The sequence below is a fragment of the Chionomys nivalis genome, chromosome 9, assembly GCF_950005125.1.
Source record: "Chionomys nivalis chromosome 9, mChiNiv1.1, whole genome shotgun sequence".
NCBI lineage: Eukaryota > Metazoa > Chordata > Mammalia > Rodentia > Cricetidae > Chionomys > Chionomys nivalis.
In genome coordinates this window covers 32,496,504-32,521,990 of record NC_080094.1, presented here as the reverse complement: position 1 = coordinate 32,521,990, position 25,487 = coordinate 32,496,504, and the positions used below count along the sequence as shown (strand labels likewise).

At 43.9% G+C, this 25,487-nt stretch overlaps 1 protein-coding gene across 1 annotated transcript in view; it reads left to right on the top strand.

The window, feature by feature from the left end:
- The window catches only part of Pcsk2 (proprotein convertase subtilisin/kexin type 2), a 227,131-nt gene extending 205,634 nt beyond the window's left edge, over nucleotides 1–21,497 (top strand). The window contains exons 9-12 of the mRNA XM_057781757.1: nucleotides 8,007–8,222; nucleotides 9,967–10,067; nucleotides 11,473–11,700; nucleotides 18,623–21,497. Of these exons, the coding sequence (XP_057637740.1) occupies nucleotides 8,007–8,222; nucleotides 9,967–10,067; nucleotides 11,473–11,700; nucleotides 18,623–19,109 (1,032 nt within the window). The 3' untranslated portion in view covers nucleotides 19,110–21,497. The remainder of the gene's footprint in view (nucleotides 1–8,006; nucleotides 8,223–9,966; nucleotides 10,068–11,472; nucleotides 11,701–18,622) is intronic.
- Nucleotides 21,498–25,487: the final 3,990 nt, after the last annotated feature.

Sequence of the window (25,487 nt, the reverse complement as noted above, 5' to 3'; positions counted from 1 at the left end):
TTTTCTCTGGCTTCAGAATTCCTTCTCTTCAGTCCCTTGGTCTTCCTTGGGACAAGTGTTCAGGTAGTGGAAAGACCCCTTCCCATCCTCTCTTGTCACAGCCTGGCAGCCTCTGTTCCACTTGCCCCACTGTTCTCAGGGAAACTTTGGCCCCAGATTAGGAGACACATCCTCCCCAAGCCTAGGTTTCAAAATTAATGTGGTTCTGTCTGAAAGACTCAGGACAGTGACATTTCTAACACCTTCTTTTTCTCTTCTTCTTGTGACATCTTATAAGGTGGATATTCAGCCTCCCCCACTCTCTAATGGAGAAATCTCTCGTGTACTGTTGAATTCTGCCAAAGATCTGAACAGAATTATAAGACCATATGTCACTCTGTAACAGGGTTGAATAGTGTGCCCCATTTGTCCTCTTGAAGTCTTAACTTCAGAATATAGCCTTATTTGAGATTCAGGTCATTGCAGAAATAATTAGTTAAGATGAAGGCATGTTGAGCGGGTCAGGCCCCTAAGCCAGTATAAGAAGGATAAAAATCCTTAGTTATTAATTAAAATGATAGTGTTTGCCCACAGACATGCTCAGAGGGAAAATGTTGCACAAAAATAAAGACAGAGGTGCCAGGATCCATGTGCAAGCCAAGGAATACCAAGATGCCAGGAAATCACCAGAGACTGAGGAGGGTGCATGAGAGCCTTCTTCCAAGGTCTGGGGGCGGGAAGAGAAATTCAGTCGACACTTCAGTCTCAAACAATGAAATACCAGGGGATTCTGGGGCAGCTCAGCAATTAATTTCTGCTGTTTAGAAACCCAGTTTATAGCACTTTGTTATGGTAGTGCTAGAAAATTCGTGCACCCTTCCAATCTTAGAAAGGCCATCAGAAAGGGGACTTAGCCAAACTCTGTAACTGTGGAAAGACCTGGTCACTATTCCAGGTCACCTTGATATCCCCTGGCTCTCTCTTTCATAGGCAAGTTGGTCGATCACTGGTCCAATGATAGTATTTTTTTCTTCTCTTTTGCAAACTCAAAAGACCATCTTCCAGGGGCTAGAGTGATGGCTCAGTGGTTAAAAGCATTGCCTGCTCTTCCAAAGGTCCTGAGTTCAATTCCCAGCAACCACATGGTGGCTCACAACCATCTGTAATGAGATCTGGTGCCTCTTCTGGCCTGCAGGCATACAGACAGGATATTGTATACATAATAAATAAATAAATATTTAAAAAAGACCATCTTCCTTCATTCTGTACCATAGTTCAAGAGCAAGCACTCGAAAATTCACAGAAAACCACAACCAATCCAAATACAGAGTTGAGGAGACTAGTCCTGAGGGACACGTCTACAAAACATTCCCACATCTACAGTTCAGAAATCAGTGTGGAAGAGGGGCAGGAAAGGTTGTGAGAACTGGAGGATCAGGGAGTTTTCTGTGAGACTTGTCACCTAGTAACATTAAAACCTACACCCACAAAGTTTCACCAACATGACTGCCTAAACGAGCTGACCAAGAATGACACCAATAGAACTGCCAACGTGGATATGGGACTGCGGGAAGGGGGATTAATCTTAATGACAGAAGTGTCCCTGCATAGTTGGTGCCATGATGGAGCTGCTCCTGATGACGTCACACTGAGAGCTTGAAATCAGGGATGGAGGTTAGCAAATAGAGTTTTGACTTCCTTCCAGATAATGTGTGGTTCACCAACACCTCCTTGGTTTCCTTCTGTCTTAGAAGTTTATACTCCACGCTCGCCCTGTAAATAGCAACAGCCTTATCCTAGTGAGGCTGAAAGTTCCCTTCAGGGGACAGGACTGGAATAAAGGCACCTGAAACCCTGAGTCACGTGTTTCTGCAAAATGACAAGTTTTCCATCCTGTGACCATGGAGGACAGCTTTGCTAAGTAAGCCGTGACCTCACGCTATTGAAGAGTTGTCTCCCTTACATTCAATACAAGTTTCAAGAAACACGACGTCCTGAAAGTGAACAGCTTCATGCCTTTAACTAAACATCCTACACTTGGGTGGGGCCTGGTGGGAAACTAGCAAAATGTCCTGTTCCAAGGTTTGTGGCAATATGCTGATGAAATCGAGCCAATCCGTATCCGTGTAGAAGACCTTGGCATTAGAACGGCACAAGCCGAAGGCCTACCAATGGGACCTGGTTGGACAAGGTGGTGTTGCTGCCCTGCTTCACATACTCAAGGCTGGAACTCTTGACACATCACCAACTTGCTTTCTTAACATGTGACTCACCGCAAGGTTGAAAAAAAAGCAGACATCCAACCCAGGGCCAGACAGCAGGAACCTAGGGGGTATTTGGCAGGTGTCCATTTATCCAGCAGACATGGTACGTTTTGGCACCTGAAGCTGGAAAAATCAGGCTAGTAAGTGACAAGTGCCCTCTGGCCACATTTGCAATGCAGATGCATTTGAAACAAGGCATCCCTGGGTGGCTCCTGTCATTTCATGTGCTTCCGAATGTCACATCTCAGAGCTGGATCGCTCTCTCCGCTCCATCTGTAACCTCCCTGTCTCCACCTGAAAGGCATTTTCATGCACAGCACTTTTGCAAAACATGCCAAGGTTGCTAAAAAGCAAGAGAAAAATCTTCATGACTTATCTTCCAACAACAGCATGCAAATATTTTGCAGAGGAAAGCGCACCGTGAGGCGGGAAAGACATGTCCTGTCATCTGGCTTCTCCCCAAGCTGTGGGAATAAAGCTTTGTTTCAAGATCACACTTTTTAGACAGTTAGGAGAATTCTGTAAGTGGCAGCATACTATACAGCAGCAAAGGGCTTCTTCTCATCCGTTCAGCTATCTGGTTTACTCTAAAGACAAACCTGCCTGGGAGAGACGATGTCCATTCACACACGGAAGTCTGACCGCTACACACAGAGGCAACTCTTACATTTGCCCTTTAATATTAACACCCTGCAGATAGGTTTTGTTTTACCAATATAATAACAATAAAAATGAGGAGGAAAATGAAGAAGTGGGTAAGAGAACCTTAACAGTGAGCATCCTGTTTGCCACAGATTTTACCATTCCCAAGTGCCTAACCCACTTCACACATAAACCTCATTTATCCGGATCTTTAGAAATGTCAGTTTGCCACTTGTAAGTTTTCTCAAAGAGCACGCAAGACGGAAGGAAGGGAACTGACAGCCTGTGTCGGTGCTCAAATGTCCTCCAAGCAGGCATAGTTCTCTGGGTTTGGTCCCCCACATCAAAGAAAAAGAATAAATCGTTTGCCCTGCCCGTGCCGTATGGCAGTCTTCCCTCTTTAACTTGGTAGTATTTATGTTCGGTTTAGAGTTAAGGCATTCTCCACAGTACACCGGGGAATTGATAACAGAGATCCTGAATGATGAGGTGGCCAGTAACTAATCTCTACCTGTGCTGGCTAGTTTTATGACACCTTAAAATGAGCTAGAGTCATTAGGGAAGAGAGAACTTCAATCAAGAAAACACCCTCCCTCCCCAGACTGGAAGGAAGGCCCTTGCTGCATCTTCTTAATTAGTGACTGATAGGGGAGGACCCAGCCCATTGTAGGTGCTCTGCAAAAGCAGCCTGAACAACTCCCAGAGAGCAAGCCAGAAAGCAGCCCTCCTCCACGGCCTCCAGGTTCCTGCTTTGAGCTCCTGCCCTGGCTTCTCCAGAGACTGGACTATAAACTGTAAGCTGAACAAACTCTCTTCTCCCCTCGTTGCTTTTGCTCGTGGTGTTTTATCACAGCAATGGAAACCGAACTGGGACACAGTCTTTACTCTGAGATCTCCTGAAAACAAACCCTGAGGCAAGGCTTGAGTTTAAGATCTGAGCTGAACTTGAGTCCAACTCAAGTTCGAGATTTGAGTTGATGCTATTTTGGAGGCAAGGGTAGCACCAGGAGTGAGTCTGGCCGTGTGATGAGAACCAGAAGGGACCAGCTCAGGCTGTGTGCTCAAGCCAGCTATCCCATGAGCAATGAAAATCATACATCACCGGAAATACATGTAGATACACGGTAAGACTATACTGGTTGGGTGCAAGGGAGCTAAGACAGAAACCAACAGATGAGATTTACTCCTGGGGATGACAACTCTAGCAGTCCAAGCCGGAGGGCAGGCACACAGAGAAGCCTTCGGCCTCTTGGGAAACAGCACTAAGACAAAGAGATGCCCACGTTGGCATTTGGAAATTCCCAGGCACAAGAGGTTCTGAGAGCCAAAGGATCTAGGATGACCCCGTCTGCCATCTGTTACAGTCACAGGAGCAATCTAGTTAGAGACAGACAGAGCACTGGAGAGCATACGTTCACGGTGTGGATGGACAAATATGGCCCCTATGAGAAGGATGAGGCAACAGACAAGCCACCAGAGAACACGGCTTCTCATCCTCCCACACCTCCTTCTCTCTGACGCTCAGAAGAATCCGGACAGCATGAGAGAACCTTGATGATGACAGAGGACTCATGACGCTCTTCTCCTGCATAAAGGGAACAGAGACACCCAGGACAGCCTGGAACATTTGGGCTGGCTCTAATGACTATATTCCAGTCCCTTATTAATCTCTTTTTAGGACAGCTGCTAAAGAGAACAAAGAAGTTATGAGCAGTTAAAGACAAGCTGCAGGAATTCTCTGTGGTCCTGATGAGACTGCGGGCTGATAGACTGTCCTTGGGGCAGACGGAGGATGGAAGGATAGAGGGCACGGCACAAGTGCCAGGTTTCTGCACTAGAATGCATGAAGATGATGAGCCACTTGCAAGAGAGTGGCTCAAACACCACCGCTCAGGATGAGGGAGTAGAGGCTGACTGAGGAGAAAGTGATTAATCAGGTGTGGGCCAGGCAAAGCCCTGGTACTGCTTGATGAAATCTAATCAGAGTGTGGGTCAGATACAGCGGTGGCAGTGCCAGCGCCTCAGCAGGTGATGGATGCCTCCTGGCCAGAGCACTCAGGGACACCAGTCCTGATTTAGCCTCTGAAGCCCAAAGGATGCTTGGCCTAAAGCCTGCGACCCAACCTCTGAAACGGTTCACACACTGTTACAATTCTTCCCTTCTTATCAGGGACAAAAAGGAAGTGGAAGAAGGCAGAGGGTGTAGGATCAAGGGGTTCACGGTCATTTTCAGCAACAGAAGGAGTTCAAAGCCTGCCTGGACCACGTGAGCCCCAGTCAGGAAGGAGAGGTCTGCCTAGCATGTACAAGACCCTGGTCAATTCCCAGCACCATAAAAACAAAACTAGTTCATATTGGTATTTATCATTTATAGACAGTGACACTAGAGTTATCATAAAGAGCATTAATACAGCTATGTGGATGAAGAATCTTCAAAAATGCATTCCTTCTCCTCAAAAATGCCTTCTTTTAGTAGCTCCACCTAAGTAAACAGAGATAAAAAATACATCAATGAAATTGTGCTCATTTTAAAAATTAGGTAGTATTTTAAAACTAGAAATAATTTTCCATGTATATCTAAAAAGAAGAGAATAAATTGTGAAAGTCTATTTAATAAGACTAATAAAGCATAATATAAAATAGCCTTAATCACATGAACAAATGTTAATTATATAATAGCAAAAAAACGCATTTTTAAGCAAGTCAAGTAAAGTGAATCTATTTTATTATCCCAGGTCCATTGCGGAAGCTAGACTAATGCTTTGCCTCTCTATATAAAGCTGTCAGGAACCACAGAATCATGCTAGGAATCACTTATTCACAGGTTATAAAGAATTTATAGCCGGGCGGTGGTGGCGCACGCCTTTAATCCCAGAACTTGGGAGGCAGAGGTAGGTGGATCTCTGTGAGTTCGAGGCCAGCCTGGTCTAAAAGAGCTAGTTCCAGGACAGGAACCAAAAGCTACGGAGAAACCCTGTCTCAAAAATCCAAAAAAAAAAAAAAAAAGAATTTCTATTTTCCGCTCCCCCGTCTATGCATTTCAATTGTTCTACATTGCATGTAATTTTCACAATAAAAAACTAAATAATATTTTAAAGCATGCTAACATCATAAGATGTCAAGGTGAAAACCAGACGTGGTGGGGCACACGTGTGACCCCAGCATTTGAGAGGCTGGGGCTGTAAAGTAATGCCTTCACTTCCATTCAGTGGCAGCTGTTCTGCAACCCAGCCCCCTCCTATATCCTCATTCATGCATTTGTGAAAGGCAAGCTAGTGACTGGCTGGTCTAAGGAAGCTTTTGCATTGACTATCAGCTGGGGCCGTGAATTTGACTGCCTTCTTGACAGGCTAAGTCAGATTCGTTGTCCTGTATAACCAAGTTCTAAGACATAGCAGGGATGTAGAAGGTTCCTTAAGTCTTGTGTTTAGAATCTTTTCCCACTTGATGTCGCTCACATTTTGATGGTCAGATCAAGACATGAAGTCAATCAGGATCCAAGTAGGAAAGAGACCCCCCTTCTCTTCTTAGGCAAAACTGCAAAGTCATATTACAAAGGGTATTGATACATGGAATTATACAGTTTAATACAGTTCCTCATGTTGTGGTGATCCCCCGCAACCATAAAATTATTTCCATTGGTACGTCATAGCTGTAATTTTGCTACTGTTATGAATTGCAATGTAAATATCTGATATGCAGGATATCTCATATATGACACTCCCCCCCATGAGGTCAAGACCCACAGGTTGAGAACCACCGCTTCAGAGGGTCCCCCAGCCACTTTGAACCAAGTTTGGAGAAAGGGGAGCTTGTACACCTGCCCCTCACTTCCCACACTGCATGGCTACCCCCCTCTCCACTCCCCACCCAGTTCCACTGCCTCCATGACAACAGAGGAGAAAGCAACCAACAAATGCCTAATCCTGGCTAAGGCAGACAGGAAGGAGACTACTCATAGAGACAAAGAAAGATATATAAAATAAAATAAAATAAAATAAAATAAAATAAAATAAAATAAAACACTAAGGGCAGAGATTGGACAGGAGCAATACTGACTTGAGTCACTAATAACACAGTTTATCTTCTGTAACTGATGGCCAAGTGGGATAACTACCGTGCTACCCTCTGGAGCTCAGATTTCATTGGCTATTGTGTTACTTTCCCCCATTAGGCATTATTCCTAGAGTTGGTCCCTTGCCCAGGTCAAATGGCATATATCATTTCCTATAGGATTCTCTTATTAGCCAACTGGATTTTTTAAAGCTATATACACATATATAAGATTTTTATATCATACTGATTAAACATATACTTCGTTTTTATATCTACATATACATCTTATGTAGTTTGATATAAGCATAGACATGTACACTTAAATTTCACTTAACACTTGCATATAAGAATAAGATCACAATGGTTGCCCCTGGGGGATTTTAACTTTTCTTTTCTATATACTTTGATACTTTTTATTATGAGCATGTACTACCTTTGAGGCATTTTGAAAATCAGTTCACTGGTATATTTTAAGGCTTTTTAACAATACGTTTATTGGTAAAATTTTAAAGCAATGCTTCTAGCCTTTGTTAACCTGCTAGCTTCAGCTAAAATCACAAATTCTGGTGAGCTTATATTTGTCATTCTTTGGGCAGAGATCATTTCTACTATCTCTCACCGGATGAGAGTTTCCAGCCCAGATAAAATGAAGCTTCGGTTATTTGATTGCAAAGCAGCATTGGCTCACATTCTGACCGTCCCTAGACCAGGATCTTACCTGGAAAGGAAACCCTCCCCCAACCCCTAGCCCCAGGCCAGGACCCCGCTGCTCCTGTTTTTTTTTTTTTTATTCTTTTTTAATTAAAATTTCCAACTGCTCCCCGTTTCCCATTTCCCTCCCCCTCCTCCCACATATTGCCCACTCCCCCCGCTCCCCTCCCCCTATCCCCACTCCTCTTCTCCTCCCCCCAGTCCATTCCCCCTCCCTCTCGATACTGAAGAACAGTCCAAATTCCCTGCCCTACAGGAAGACCAAGGTCCTCCCACTTCTATCTAGGTCCAGGAAGGTGAGCATCCAAACATCGCTGCTCCTGTTTTAGCGCCACATCTTCCTTGCTCTCCCAGGGCCGTGGGGGAAAAGGCAGCATCTACGTGTGGGCTTCCGGCGATGGCGGCAGCTACGACGACTGCAATTGCGATGGTTATGCGTCAAGCATGTGGACGATCTCCATCAACTCAGCCATCAACGACGGCAGGACTGCCTTGTACGACGAGAGCTGTTCTTCCACCTTAGCATCCACCTTCAGCAATGGGAGGAAGAGGAATCCCGAGGCTGGTGTGGTATGTGCAAGCTACTTCCGGTCTGGTTCATTAGCGCCAGGGGCCCCTCTGTGACAGACTGATCTCTCAACCGCACTCCCTTCTCTTTATAAGTTAGCACAGCTTCTGAGGAGAACATCCAATTTCTCCATGTCTAGTTGAGCTTAACCAAGGTGGAGACCCACCCTCTGCGGGTGGGAAATAAGATCCTGCGGCGAACCTTTTCCAGTTCATTTTCTGTAGAGTTCCTGGTGTGGCATCTTGCTTTGGCATGCAAGTAATGACGAGCTCTGGTTTAGCAATAGGTTTCCCGGCATGTCACTTACAAGGAGAGGAATAACTGTTAGAACTGAGACATCACATCAAGCCATAAGTACTAAGAAAGCACCCCTGCATTATAGCAGCTAGAAACACCACCAGGCTAGAAATGAGGCTGCAAGGGGTAGAACGCTTGCCTTAGCATGTACTCGACCCTGGGTTGGATCACCAGTACAGCAAAATAATAATAAGAATAATAATAAGAATAATAATAGCAATAATAATAATGTCCATGGGTGGACTTCTGTGGCTCCTTAGCCCTCCTAAAGGTGAGCCCAGCTGTGTATTTTCTCAGGGATAAAAGTCTGATTCCCTCATACTATAAAACAGATTCTCTGTCTCTCTCTTTCCTGAGGAAATCCTCTTCCTTCCAGCCAAGTATCTTTTCTTCCCCTGCAGAGCACAGTAGCCCTTCCAGGACTTCCGCCTTTCTGGTTACTGTGCTCACATTCCAGTGTTTCTTCAGTCCTTCAAGCCAGACATATGACTTAAAGCCATGGATAAGCTACATCCCAAGTTTTAGGCCATACAGTCTGTCTTACAAATGAGCAAAGAGGGAAAGAACTTTTGGCTACAAGAGACACTGCCCTTAACAACTACCCATCATCCCTCTGTGGCCCTTCTGGGTGGCCTTTTGAGTTTAGAGAAGAAGACATGCCAACTCCTAAGCAGAATGGGACTAGCAGCAAAAAGGAACAATGGAGGGCAACTTCCATCCTGTTCTGTTTGTGGTACCTTGCTCTACCCTATCCAGAGACCCCAAGTGATGGGATTTTTGTCGTCAGCCCTACTATGACACTCACTGTACTTGGATTGGGAAGGGCCCTTCTTTTGAATATTGTAACTTTCCCAATAGACCACCTTTAAGCCTTACTGAAATAATAAGCTCTCCTGAGAACCCTGTAGAGGGAGAAGAATTTCTGTGTTTTATACATGATCCTAATGAAAACCCAGCTCTCACAAATATGAAAATGAAAGTGTTCTCATTGAAAAGTCCCGTAACACTCTACCAACCCCTAACGCTTTATTTAGGGGATACCATGTGTCCCCTAACTGAAGCTGAGGAGGAAACCAGCATACACCAGGGTTTCTTGGCATGTCTCGGAATACCTTCGTAAATTTTAGGTAGAAAGGAATATTTGTTTTGGATGGCCTGCCCTTTCCAGTTAGAATAACTTGTCCTGTCTCCGGAAACTTAGTCTTCCCACTTTGGGAATCCCACCTTCTCCTTCCGGAAGAGAAATAAAATGCTGCTGCAGGTCATGATATCTTAGGATGAACTCATGACAATGAGTCCAAAAGTCAAGCTCAGTGCAACTCAACCACCACTGACCATTGACTCTTCAGAACGGCTTAAATAAGATAAATCGATACTACCGTGATCCTCAGCGTCTAGGGCTCAAACAGTGTGGCTTGTTCATTCATTACTCAACATCCTCTTTTCCAGGCCACCACAGACTTGTACGGCAACTGTACTCTGAGACATTCTGGGACATCTGCAGCCGCTCCTGAGGCGGCTGGCGTGTTCGCCCTGGCGCTGGAGGCTAAGTATGTTCCTGTTGAGGGCCATGAGAGTTTCAGGAGGTGACAGCTAGTGTTCAGATGTCAGCCTACCTGAGGAGTGATTCTCTGATGGAGGCTAATCCTGTCCAGAAAGGTCCACAGGACCATTAACTCTGGAAACTGTTGTCTGCTTTTGCTAAAGAAAGCTTAGTGTCTCCCAATACCTGCATTGTAGTGTGTAATCTCATGTGATGTGTATATGTAATCTCATGGATGCACTTCAATCATGGGGTCTAATCTGCCTTTACTCACTCGGCTGCAAGCCCAAATAAGTGTCTCTCTTCAGCCTTTCAACCTCTATGGACAAGGCTTAACTCTCTTCCTTGGGATTTGGGTGAGCAAAATGCAACTTGCCTGGGCCCTACACACACAAATTGGGCAGTCTCAGTAAGCTGGAGTGAGGAGGGATGAGCCTACTGGAATCCTAAGGAGATGCATGGTTCTGCACTGAGCAATCACCATTCTTTGAGCACACATGCTTACTGCATGAACTTCCCAAGAAACCCCACCCAGAGCTGTTACTTATTTCTCATTGACCAACCCTAGTCACAAGACCACCCCATGCTTCAAAGGAGGCTGATGAATGTGCTGTCACTGAACATGTAGCCATTCTGAATAAAACCGAGTTCTATTTTTTCCTTTTATTTTTTTTTATTTTGAGGTTAGAATATAATTATACTATCTCTCCTTTCCTTTTCCTCCCTCCAAACCTTTTCATATACCCCCTCTCCTCCATATACCTCTTTTTCATTATCATTGCATGCATATGTACATATATATTCCTAAATATAAACTATTGCTTTCCTGTCAAAAATCAGATTTCCATAGGTGTGTGAATTAATATCTGGGTTTTCAATTCAGTTCCATTGGTCCTCCTGTCTGTTTTTATGCCAATACCAGGCTGTTTTCAGAACTGTAGCTCTGTAGTAGAGTTTGAAATCAGGGGTTGTGATGCCTCCAGAAGTTCCTTTATAGCACAGAATTGTTTTGGCTATCCTGGATTTAGTACTGTTCTTTTGAGGTCTGTGAGGAATTTTGCTGGGATTTTGATGGGCATTGCATTGAATCTGTGCATTGCTTTAGGTAAGATTGCCATTTTTTCTATGTTAATTCTACCTACCCAAGGGCATGGGAGATCTTTCCATTTTCTGGTGTCTTCTTCAATTTCTTTCTTCAAAGATTTAAAGTTCTTGTCATACAGGTCTTCCACTTGTTTGGTTAGAGTTGCTCCTAGATATTTTATGCTATTTGTAGCTATTGTGAAGGGTGATGTTTCTCTGATTTCTTTCTCTGTCCATTTATCACTTGTGTAGAGGGTTACTGAGTTTCTGAGTTAATCTTATAGCCTGCTCCTTTCTCACTCTGATCTTTGCTCTGTACTCTGTAACAGCCTGGATCTGACCTGGAGAGACATGCAGCATCTGACTGTGCTCACCTCAAAGCGGAACCAGCTCCACGATGAAGTCCATCAATGGCGACGGAATGGGGTTGGCCTGGAATTTAATCACCTCTTTGGCTATGGTGTCCTCGATGCAGGTGCCATGGTGAAAATGGCTAAAGACTGGAAAACTGTCCCTGAGAGATTCCACTGTGTGGGAGGCTCCGTCCAGAACCCTGAGTAAGTAGGGGCCGTACTTCTTCTGCCACATGTGGAAGATGTCCCCGTTGGTGATAATCCCAGGCTCCCTCTCCGTGACAGGAACCATGCCAGGCTTCATTTAAGACAACCAGTTTCTGGGAAAAGCTATGGAGATGCACAACTCCAGAAGACAGTTGTGCAACTCAGAACCTACGCTGTATATATTCCCATAGTTTATCGCATTATTTTTTGGTACACGGGTTAATCAGCCAATATAGCAACCATGCAGATCAGTAATAAAACATGACTAATGTCCCAGAGGCACCCTACAATCTCTTCCATCATCATCTCCCCAAGAGCATTCACTAAATCATTAGTCTTTGTTTGTTTGTTTATGTTTTTCAAGACAGGGTTTCTCTGTAACTTTGGAACCTGTCCTGGAACTCGCTCTGTAGACCAGGCTGGCCTCGAACTCACAGTGATCTGCCTGTCTCTGTCTCCCAAGTGCTGAGATTAAAGGTGTGCGCCACCACCACTAGACCAAGCAATCACTATTCAAACTCCATAGTTTGATTTGCCTATTCTATATTTAATATAAATGGAACCTATATTATGTTCTATATATTCTTATGTGGAAATTTTCATTTGTGAATTTGACCACATTCAATGTATGTAGTTTGTCTTGGCTGTTGAAGAGTGATCCATTGTGGGACTACCACTACTGTCAACTCTTATCTGTGGGACAAGGGGAAGACTCAGTTTTATTCTGCACAAGGTGGGCTGTGATTTAGAGGGGTCTGAGTGAGTTTTTCACACAGAAGCCACGGATTGGGTCAAGTATAGCTACTCTCCATCCATTTCCCTTGTGTGGCAAGAGAACTGGTCAGTAAAGAGACCTGCTTCGTTTAATCTCTTTCTAGCCTTATTGGTCCATCAGTAAGATGATGCAAATAACTTCTGTATTGCATATAGAGCAAGAAAATCACAGAACGCAAGTATTTGTTTGCAAAAGAAGGATTAAAATAAGATATCACAGTGTAGTTTAGGCTGACGTGAGCTCACAATTCTCCTGCCTCAGCCTCCAGAGTGCTGGGATTGCAGACGTGTCCACAGTATTATTTGCGTTTTGATGGCTACAGCCACTGCTCTTATCCTCTCACCCTAACTTCCTTCTACCAGTTCGTGAACTTAGCTAGAATCAGACAACATGGGTGCTCCTGTTTCTGATTTTATTTTGCTCAATTAAATGTTTGAGCTGCAGCTACAGTGTTGCGTGTAATAATCTCTTTCATGCTCACTGCCGAGTTTTGTGTTGTGAGAATTCTCCTCTGTGAAGCATGCCATCTAAAAGTGGTAATAATCCACCTCCCTGTCCCTTTCAGGCCCTCCTACTCCTGACCTTTCTGATGGTAATCTGAGCTCAATGAGACTTGATCACACTAAGAGGTGTCCTCTCTTCTGTTTCCCTTTCTTCTTGTCTGCTCTGCAGCTGTGGTAGTCAATTACCCAGACCTGAATTCAAGTCTGAACTTTACCAGTTTAGACCTCCCCTCTAAGTTTTTGGCCTTCGTCACACCCCTATTTTGCCAGTTTTCAGTCTTTGTGATCTGACCCCATTGGCAGTATGGAATCTACAAATGCCATCTCAATATAATGGTTTTGAACTCATTGAAGAAAATATAAAGCATTACAAAGAAAGTTAATTGTATTGAAAACACAACAGTGTTTTTAAAAGTCAATTTGTGATAAAGCAGTGCTTGTTCTTTCCTGTAAACAAATTAAACAAGAAGTTCTAATGTGCATCTAATTTACTGTATGTGTCTAATGTACACAATAAATTCGGAGCCGTGACTGGGGAAATGCTACTGCAAAGCCAGGCTCAGTTCCACACACCTGTGATCTCTGCACTGGAGAAACTGAGGCCAGAGAATTACAACGCCTAGGTTACATAGCAAGTCCCTGTCTTGTTTAAAGGTTACCACAAGACATGTGCAATGTGGGATGTGAGCAGGCTCTCACAACGGTATGAGAAAGTTCTGTATCAGGCCCACATGCATGAGCAAAGCAGAAACAACATCTCCCTTATGTGTTAGTGAAAGCTAAGATGCAGGCTTTTTTCCCGTGTGAATGAACGTACTTCTTGAGTTCCTTGGGCTCCAGAAGGGCATCTTCTTTTGTTCTTTACCAGCACAATGGCGCTGGTGCCTCTTCCCTTAGCAGGCTTCTGGGAGGTGTTAGTGACACAGGGTAGAAAGATGGCACATGGTGGGCACCTAATCAATGCAGCTTTGTCTTGTCCTTTCATTCGTGACTTCAAGCAGTCCTAGTTCACACTTTCGGAAAAGCAGGATAATAATCTCTTAAGACTCAGGAAGAAATAACTGTCTGGTTCTTGTGTGGATTCCAAGTTGTACTTTATGTCTAAAGCATCCCCTGATGGGATGGTTTGGATGTTCCTCCTCCAGTGAACTAGCCTATTCTCATGGGGGACAATCCACCTGTGAGCAGGCATCCTCTCCTAGATGAGCATCCTTCCACTGATGAGAATTCTCCCTAAATGAGCATTCCCTCGTGAGTAAGCATTCTCCCTAGTTAAACAGTCATCAGTGAGCATCCCCCACGGACAAACATCTTCCCTAATTGAGCATCCTCCCTGGATAAGCATCCTCCATAATTGAACATCCTTCCATGGATAAGCATCCTCCCATAGATGAACATCCACCCATGGGTAAGCATGCTCCCTGGATGAGCATCCTCACTGTTTACTCACTGAGTTCAAGAATGTGGCATAAAACACCTCCTTGCAGAACCTCCACACTTTCCCCATAAACCACTTCATTATCTCATAAAGCATCACTTCAGTCCATACTAAATAAGGAAGCAAAGATTCAGACCAGGACCTATGACCATCTAAAAGCACAAGCTCCAAGGAATTTTATGGATACCTGCATCAAGTAAATGCATTAAAGACAGCAAAGGCACCAAAATGCATTGGGGTTTAAGGAAAGAAAGATCGGCACTTCTCCCTGGGATTGATTTAACCAGGAGCGAGCCCAAGTTTGAATTTTCCACTTCTCTCCCCTGTGTCTTTCACCTGTCTGCCATTATAGTTCCTGGCCTGTCTGTGCTTGTGTCTGTATCCTGTGTCTGTGACTGTTACTATTGCTGTGTGTGTACCTATGCCTGCCTGATGTCTAAGTGTCCCTAGCAAAAGACATTGGTCTGTATTCATTTAGTCAGCATCATATGAGGAAGGGATGAGGGACACTTTATAGAAATCTTCAACAGTTTTGCAGGGAATTAAGTTATTGGCTACAGCTGACCCTAAAGCATTCAATACTGCAAGCATGCCTCTATCAATATCTGCATGCTGCTTCCAACATTTTATTGCAGGTATTTGTTATATAATGTTGCTTTTGACTTGTTTGCTGTTTTCAACAAGTGATTATCGTAACACGCATGCATTGCCCTCTGGGCCCGAGGCATGGATAATTTAAGATTAAAGCTATCAGTTAGCTTAAGTGGTAAAAGCAGATTATATGGGAAATCCAAGGCACGTAAGATTAATTGTGCACTGTTAAACAAACAGGCTGAGTACACAGCAGAAGATCAGGCTAAATCTTAAGTGGCCTCACGTTATTTATCCTAACTTGGCTGTAAGATCCAGTAAAAACAAAATTCTAGTCTCTTAGAAAATAGGAGGTAAAAATGGGTACTGTGGAGAGTTCCTGGAAGCTGGTACATGTAGTGTATATAGCTAGTTTTAGCCTGGGAGATGTGTTCTATCACTGTTACCTTTTACACATGAGGAGGCTGAGATGCAGAAGGCATGAGAAATATGTTCAAGGTCAAGAGAGACCAAACCAGAACTAAAGGAAAAGACAAGGCCCAGGTTCTTTCCACTATGACTCTGACCTTAGTTCACTGATCAGGTGACCTCCTGTGCTCTTGGGCCCTGTTTCAGGCGCTGTGGCAGTCCTGCTGCAAGCTCAGTGGGGTCCTCATGGATCAGGAGATGATGTTGGAGAAGGCTGAGGGCATGCTGATGGTCTCCTAGCTACTGAGTGGCCAAGATTATATTTGAGAGGAGGCCATACAGGCCCTTCTGTGTCTCCGTGAGTCTGCATTGAAGGAGGTGATGCCTGGAGGATTTTTCCAATAAGTCTCCTGGAGGCTTTAAAACCTATCTATGGAGTGGTTCCTCCCTGCCCCCCCCCCAAAAAAAAATCCATAATTGCTATTATTGAGACTTCGTCTCTGTGGCTCATCCTTTGGAAGTCACTGGGACACATGTCACATGTCTGCCTGGGGCACTAAGGGCTCCACCCTACTCAACATGGCTACTATAACTGAAGTCAGTTATAGAAGCCTTGAACACTGGGTCTCTGGGTGGAATTTGAAAGAATTTCTGGAGAAATGTGGAGGCTATGGGGCTTTATGGGTGGTGGGATTTACGTCTACACCATCCAAAATAATAGTGGACAGCTGTTGAGGACCAGCGGGTAAAAGCACAACGGAGTAGCTCCAGTTCCCATTCCATCTGATTCCAAGTAGTTTATGCAGAGATGGCCACCAATAGCTAGTGACCAGTGTCGGGACTAAGGCTCATCTGCAGTTCCTCCTTGGCAGGAGAGGTGCTGAACAGGGCAAACGGCAATTTAGTACTATCAGCTCCAAGAATTCGAAGTTAGGAGCATGCCTGGCCACCCACGTTACCGTCTTGGACTTGCGCTCTTGTTGCTGGGAAGTCACTACCTATTCCTCACACACAGACAGCATAGCATCCTGGTTTCAGAGAACTCAAAGGCCGGACAGGAGGGCTGAGTGGGCAGCATAGGGCTGACCGTGCCACTCGGCAGAGGAGACCCTGCTGACCTGGAATCACACTTCTAAGAAGCTTTGATAGAGGGATGAACAGCCTCCACAACCGTCACTTCCCACAACACTCGGGCTGCACAAAAACAGCTCGTACCGCTAAGAGCAGTGATTGTCAGGTATATCCTTGGCAGTTATCTTCCCAGAGAAGGAGGCAATTTGAAAAGCAATTTTCTAAAGAACTTTATCAAGAGACTCAGTGAAGGGTGCTCAAGGAGGATCAAAGGGAAAAGAAAGCCGGCTGGGACCAGCTGTGCCAGCCAAGTGCAAAGAACAGAATGAACTCCACTGCCCCAGCACCCAGGCAGAGGGGGGCGCTGAGTTCAGGACACTCACACCCCGCCCTCTGTGCATTCCAAGGGCACCGTTGCTGCAGCTCCTGTAACTGAGTTTGTGTTCCAACTGAATTCCAGGCAAATTTGGGAAAACGTGTTAAAACCTGATATGAACGCCGGAAGAGGCGTGGAGGAGAGGGAGAAAGAATGTGCTTTGCCCCGTAAAAGCTGCTGAGCTCTGCACAGCACTTCCGACCCCCAGTGTCTTCCTGTGTGGGTCACTGGGCAACAGACCAGAGGGTCGGTGTAGGAGTGGGTATCCCGCATCGGAATGCTCACAAATGCAACACTGTGGGCATTTTATGCCCTTGAAAGGAGTGTTTGTTGTGTATGGTTAACGAAAGAATCACAATTATCATTTGAGGATCCATGGCACAGACATTCTATAGGCACACTAAGAAATGCTGCTTCTAGGCAGGAATCGACTGATTGCTCGCTTATAGCAATATACACAACAAGATAAAGAGATGAACCACCCACACACCCCCAGGGCTTTCTTTATAGGATTGAGCACCAGGCTTTTGTGCACCTCCTTCTGTAAGGTCAGCTGCTCTGAAGTGTCCTGGAGCGTGTTTGCACTGAAGGCGGTCCAGAACACAGCAGAGGACGATTCAAAAGATCTGCTCCACAGCCACCTGCCGTTTTAACTACTTCTAAGCTAACTCTTCCTAAGCACAGGTCTCTTTTTTTTCATTTAAAATTAACTTTTTTTCCTATTTTCTTTTTATAAAAACAAGATGCAGTCACTATGGTTAAAAAAAAAAAAAAAAAAAAACACACAGTGAGGAGAAGAAAAAAACAAAATAAATAAATAAAAACCCTGAAAAAATCGCTATCCCACAGCATGAGTGGAGGCTTTGTTCCAGGACCACAGATGGTCAGGACATCAATGAATACTCCTCCTGTAAAACAGTATCCTACCATACCTGTGACACACGCCCCTGTGTGCCCTACCTCACCTCCAGATATGTATATAAAATGAAGTAAATGTTAAATAGATAGTTCTTAAACTGTACTATTTAGGGAACAATGACAATGAGCGAAGGTGGCTCTCCTATCTATGATTCTCTTTTTCTTTTTATTTTTAATTCTTCTCTCATATAAAAAGGGGGACATATTGGGAGTCCAGGGGAAGTGGGGTGGGAAGTGGAGAGTAGATATGATCAAAATTCATTATATACATGTAGGAAATTGTCAAAGGACAAATTTTAAATATTCTTTTAAAAAGTAAAAGAAAGTCATTATGAAATTTTGCCTCCATCTGAGTTGCTCCTAAAGCTAACCCTAAGATGATACCTTGCCGGTTTGGGACACTGAGTCATCCCACTAAGAGACAGGGATGCCAGAGGACATTTATGGAACACATCCTGTCAGTCATTGGTGGGGGACTCTCCCCGAGGAACTCAATCCCTGATATTGTTAGGTGTCCGCGCACAGACTGAGCAGACGCCCGTGATGTTCTTAGGGGATAAGCTGGGAGATCTGAAGTGGAAGGTGGTCAGGCTACGTGAGAGCTGTAGTTACAGGTGACTACAGGGGGCTTAGATGTGGGGACACCCGCAGTGGCTGCCTTCCCTTTACAACAGGAGATTCTATGCTCAAGCTCACAGCTGATGTGAAACCCAAAACCCAAGTCAGTCTCAATAAATAATCCCAAAAGCACTTGCTCTTCCTGCTTCAGATGATGTCTTGAAATCCCTTCCCATGGTATGCATATCTTCTCTTACCAAATCTCCTCTCTCTGCCCTCAGAAAAATACCACCCACTGGCAAGTTGGTACTGACCCTCCAAACAGATGCATGTGAGGGGAAAGAAAACTTCGTCCGCTACCTCGAGCATGTCCAAGCGGTCATCACAGTCAACGCGACCAGGAGAGGAGACCTGAACATCAACATGACCTCCCCCATGGGCACCAAGTCCATTTTGCTGAGCCGGCGTCCAAGAGACGACGACTCCAAGGTGGGCTTTGACAAGTGGCCTTTCATGACCACCCACACCTGGGGGGAGGATGCCCGAGGGACCTGGACCCTGGAGCTGGGGTTTGTGGGCAGTGCGCCACAGAAGGGGTTGCTGAAGGAATGGACCCTGATGTTACACGGCACCCAGAGTGCCCCATACATCGATCAGGTGGTGAGGGATTACCAGTCTAAGCTGGCCATGTCCAAGAAGCAAGAGCTGGAGGAGGAGCTGGACGAAGCCGTGGAAAGGAGTCTGCAGAGTATCCTGCGGAAGAACTAGGGCCATGCTTCCATCGCCACCGCCCCTCCTCCCTGTCTCTGCCTCTGTCCTTGCTCCACGGTTCTGGCCGCCACCAGCCACCCAGCAATTCCTGTTACCCCCATACAAACAACCCCAGCCTGGTCTGCAGCTTTGCTCACTGTCCATGATTATTTTCACTACAATGGAAGCAATCATTTTTAATTCTGTAGCCCAAATACAGCATTCCTACCAACATCTATGTCCTATGTGTGACTCGACCTTTATTTCTGTCCTGTAAGTGGGTGATACACTGTAAACAAAACAGGTAAATCTTTGTCCTCAATTTTTTTTTCCATATCTGAGAAGAAAAAAAGAACGCATCTAAAAAGCCACACTTGGTGGCTCAGGAACACATGTGGTCTCAGCCAAAGTGCTGTTACACTCATGGAAGTGCAAGCTGGCAGGGTGAGCTCCGCAGCTCCAGCACAGGGTGGGCGGTGGCTTGAACGAAGCAAGACTATTCTGGGATGTAAACTGAGGTTGCACGATGAAATAGATGACATCCCTAGGGAACCCCAAACACTGGGCAGGGTGAGGAAACTTCAAAGACACACACATGGAAAATTCACCACCAATACCCAAATCGTGTTCCTTCCGCCCAGCCAGGGTGACATAAAACTGAAGCATATGACTCTTCTGTCCCCAGCTGCTGCTCTGAATTGGTATAGAATTAACTGGAGCAGCCAAAAATGCCTGTCTTGCACACAGTTCATCCACACACCCTCAGTTCCCCGGTACCCTTTACACGGCCACCCAAGGGGGAAAGCCGCAAGGCAGGTCACGCAGCTGTCTGACGAAGGGCAGTTTACCGTTTTAGAAACAGGAGCATTCCTTCTCCTGGGGGGGGGGGGGGTTAGACGTCTTTGACGTGACATAACCAAGAGGTAACAGGTTTTCTGTTTTGTTTTGTGTTGCATTTTGATTTGTTGTTGATAGCTTTACCCACATCCACTTGAGCTTGGATTTCCCAAAAGCATCACTGGAGTGCAGTGTCTCCCTTCCTCAAATTGTGCTTTCATTGATGTGCCGGGCAAACGGGCCACTGTCCCAGAAGTAGCCGGTAGATGAAAGGGGTACATCAGAAGACACAAGTGTCCATATTCAAGTGGACCTAGACTTGCAAGGAGCCTGTCCCACTAAGAGGGACATGTGCCACCTCATTCCCTATAACTGGAGGCCAGAAGGAAGCAAGCGACAGCCTCTTTTAGAAAAGCACATATCATCTTGGCAACTCAAACCCTTGAGAATCTCTAACAAGGGGACAGTTGTCAACCTTAAATGACATCATTTCATTTCCAAACAGTTATTACCAAAGTCACCCATGGTCACTTGGTGTCCCCACCCAACGATTGGCGTCTTGCTCAAATCTCAGTGTTCAGTCATCCCACCCCCATCCCCAGCACTGGGGTCCCCATTCCCTAAGGGCAGCATCTTTAAGAGAGAATCGTGGAAAGCTTCTTTCATTCTTTTTCTCCATCATATTAGCAAGAATCTCGACTTCTCTGACACCTTGTAACTTTCCCTGTATCATGCTTTTCAGTGTAATAATATTTATGATTTTTTAAAGAAATTTATTACTTGTTGCAAAAGTCTTTTTCAACCACCTTATATTTAAAGAAAAAAATGGTAATCACTGAAAATTCATTTCACGTTAATGGTCTGGAAATAAACCAAAGGACATTATGTGTGCATGTATGCATAAGTGCACACAGAAATATATATACATATGTAGACTATATACATGTGTATATGTGTGTATATATATACTTGTAAAAATGTACATACACACATATACCTAAATATGTGTGTATTCTGTATGTACTGAAGAAATAGCCACCATATACATCTCTAAAAGAGTATTCAGAAAATATCATAATGATTCTGGCTGAATAAAAGGCCGGTGGATATTCAGGTGAAATGTCTGTTCATCTCTTCCCAATATGACACCTCTGTAATTTTGAAGCTCTCTGTATAAACATTAATGTCTTATATAAGCAGCAGAAATATAACATAGTTGTCCATATTTTCACATTTGTGGTATAATTTATGAAATTAGAGAGTAACTTATCAGCTTCTTAATATAAATGGCAAGTTTTGATATGAGTATATAGTATATAAAGGTATATAATGCTAAATATAATATTTGGTCTCTATTTCATTTTTGGCATCAGTATTAACACAAAACTATGTCTACACAGTGATGTTTTTATGATGCCCTTGATTTTAATGCAAGAGACAGTTATTTATTTTCAAAACTGAAAATAAGTAAATAACAATCAGGTTAATATTGTTACTCCATGACAAAAAAAATTTTTAAGGAAATTTTAAAAATATGTTGTACATTAGGAGGCTAAACAATAAAATATACCTTCCAGAAAATATGTGGGATGTGCTGTATCTTATACAAAACACTTCCACCCATTGTAGGAGTCAAAGACAGATCTTAAAAATCTGCTTTAGCAAATATGCTTGACAGATAAGTCACATGATCAACATGTGATCAACAACAGCATTTCTGAGACTCCACTTACATTTAGTAGTGGGCTGTAAATTCAGTGCAGGTAATCAATACCAAAACTTCTAACAGGGAAGCATAGGTCAATTGTGTATATTAAGTACTGTTTCTTGAGGTACGTGATCCCAGTGGGGGGGGGGGGTGAGGGGAGGTGGCCAGAGAAAGAGGGAGAAAGAGAATGTGTGTTTGTGTGTGCAGGTGGGCATCTGTCTTTCTGCCTGCCTGAGCATGTGTACAGGCCCATGATGTAAAATGTATGTCTTATTGTGAGTCACAATCAAACCTCTTTTAGAGCAGGACATGGTAGCACCCGCCTTTAATCCCAGAATTTGCAAAGCAAAGACAGACAAGACACTTCTGTGAGTTTGAGGTCAGCCTGGTCTATATAGTGAGTTCCAGGACAGCCAGAACTATGTAAGAGACTGTCTGTCTCAGAAAAAAAAAAAAAATCTTTTAGAAACACGATTCTAGAACACACTACGGTAGATCAAGCTATACTATAATAACAAAGAGACTCATAATCTCAGTGGCTTAATACGAAGGTTTATTTGTCATTCCCATGAGTTCAAGTGAGGGTTTAAGTGACTTTCCAAAGCTTCAGATCTCCATGCCTTGAGAAGGGATCTGGGACATTTCAGCCTCATGCTTTGCTCTCTGAACATGGGGTTGCTTCTCATCCTTCCTCTATGTTCATGAGACATGCATGAACCCTTGCCCACAGTAGCAGCCAGTTCTCACCAGTGAACTGACATGAACACGGGACGGCTGGGAAATGTTGGACAACTAATGAGATACTTAGTGGGCAGTGGATCCCTCACCATAGTGCCTGATCCTGTAAAGCAAGTTCCCAATTCTGATTTACACGATAACCTCTCCTCATCGGTGGTACTGTGCTTGATTGCAAAATAATTGTACCTCACCACCATGTGACCATATAGTATTCTAAATATAGTTTAAAGTAATTCATTATAAGCCAGGTATAATGTTCTCTGATCCTATATTTATTAAACTCAATTATTAAAACTTCAAGTGAGCCTATAACTAAAAACAGATGTGGAAAGAAATAAGGCCCAAACTACTTACTATAAGCTAATACTTTTGTTCAGGCATTGATACCCTAAATATTAAGGTTTGGGGTGTGTGTGTGTGTGTGTGTGTTTTCTCTGCTCACTCTTTTTCTTAATTTGTTTTATGTGTATGCATATTTTACCTGTGTACCTGTTGGATCCTTTTGAACTGGGCTTACAGTTGGTTGTAAGCCACAATGTAGATGCTGGGAATTGAGTCTGGGTCCTCTGCAAGAGCAACAAGTGCTTTTAACAGCTGAGGCATCTCTCCAGCCCCATTTTTAAATTATTACCGTTATTATATCATGCCATGATTACCCTTGTCATTATAAATTAATGATAGACTTCCATGTGATAGAAACATTAATTGATTCAAGGGATTATATGAAAACCACACGGTGCAAAACCCTATAACCAAGAACTTTATATTTAGATAGAAAGAGAAGTGCTAAATAGATGTGTTGAACTCTTATGTTGAAACACTTCATAGCCAGAGTATTTGTAGATGCAAGAATCTAATTTGATTTTTTAAAATAATAAAAATAAAACCACAATGATTTTAGAAAAGGTGAATATATGCTTAAAATAGCATCAGCACATGTCTCATGGGTCAGTGCAAATGATTTGGTTATGTCTAGTAAAGTGATTCTCCATCTCCAAAAAAAAAAGGGGGGGTTGATAGGAAGGGTGGGAGAAAGAACACTCAGCCTGTGGGGGCTTAAATACGTGGAGAGAGAGAGGCTGGCAGGAGTTGGCAGAGAGAGACTAGCATGCAGGAGAATCCCAGTCTCTGAAGAATGGAAGTCTGTTGAGGCCAGAGACCAGTGCAGCGGGTGAGCCACATCGAGACGAGATGCAGTGCACTGGATACCACCCCCTGCCACTGACCCCAGTCCAGGCCCTTCTGGAGTCATTAACTGCATCTTAAGGATGGACACACCACACCGAGAGCCGGAAGAGCTCACTCTACTACAATTAGCCAGTGAGCACTTGAGTTTTCCCTTTAGCCTCTGGTTCATTTAGTTTAATCCTTTCCTTTCATTTAAAAAAAAACTGATCAGATTTGATTTCGGATTTCTAAGAAATCAAGAAGCAAAATCTGATCTGGAGGTAAATTCCTGAGGCCAGGCTGCAAACTCAGCCCAAGGAGGTGAAGGCTCTATATTGCTGAACTCCTAAATTCTCAGCCTGAGTGGGCTGGGGCAGAGTTAGGGTGAAAAGGCAGTTAAAAATCTCAGTCCACGGAGTTCGGAGGCCCAAGTCATACAATAAAGAAGCTGTCAATCCCCTAAATCTAATGTTGACTGTCACCTATATATATCAAGGAATCTTCTGACCCTTTGGCCTTTCCACCCTAGCATGGAGTGTCTCACCCTAACATGGAGTGTCTCACCCATTTCCTTATCAAAATCCTGCATCCAAGAGAACATCCCATGAACTCTTCCCAGCTGGAGGCTAAACCTTACTGTTTTCCCTTGCGATCCCAGGCCTCAGATCACTGACTGGCCACAGGTGACATATAAGTAATGTGGTCACGGGATACACACTTGTGTTGGCAGAGGCTGCTTGTTTGTTTCCCAGCCACCCAGAATCCTGAAATAATCACTCAGAAACTATATTTTTGCAATATTGTTTGGCTGATAGCTTAAGCATATTGCTAGCTAGCTCTTATATCCTAAACTAACCCATCTCTATTAATCTGTGCATCATCATGAGGTCGTGGCCTACCAGCAAAGTTTTAATCGGCTCCAGCGGAGGCATCTGTCTCCTGTGGTGGCTACATGGTTTCTCCTTGACTCTGCCTACTCTCTCTATATATATATCTTTTCCAGCCTGGCTATATTCTGTTGAGTCATTGGCCAAAAGCAACTCCTTTATTCATTAACCAATAAAAGCAACAAATACACAGAAGGACCTCCCACACCATTTCCCTTTTTCTGTTTAAATAAAAAGGAAGGACTTAACTTTAACATAGTAAAATTACATATAACAAAACAGTTATCAAGCAAGAATTATAGTTACAATATTTATATCTACTTTCTCTTTTATTGTAACTAAGGAAAACTATAATTATAACTATCTATTCCTCAACTCCATCAAAGACCCCAGAATAATATAATATTACCTAAGTTAACAGGAAGTGCAATGTAATAAATTTCAAAAACTCTAGAATTAACAGAGACATCTCACTGCCTGGACAGTCACCCAAAGTTCTTCTGTAATGTTGGGGAATTCATCTTCAGCCTACAGGTTCATAGTATCTGACTTTTCCATGAAGCAGGAAATGTCAAAGATACTTCCATCTATATTGGCAGTTTGTCAGGAACTTTCTTCTGTGTTCTGCAGAATGCCTGGAAGGCTCTTTCATGAAGCAGGAACCCTCTTTATGTAACTTCAGCAGTCATTTTTCTGTGGGTCCTGCATGTACAGTTCACACAGCATAACATCAAGCAGTCCAGGCAAGAGCAGTTTCTTACCCAAATGGCTAACAAACTCCACAAGGAGCTTCGATGCCCACTATCCTCTTGAAGGAGATTAGCTTTAGGACCTTTGGGGTTGCACAACAGAAACCAACTCTAGCTCATGGAACAAAAAGAAGGTGGAATAAATCTCAGAAGTAAAACTGGAAGAACTTGGCCAAAACCATCCTAGTGAAGGGAGAGAGATCACAAGAGTCTGAGAACCTGGATACAGAGCAGGAATCAGGGGGACCACACTCATTAGAGAAAGGTTGTAGCATGCTCAGTCTTGGGTTCACTGACTGATACCAATGCA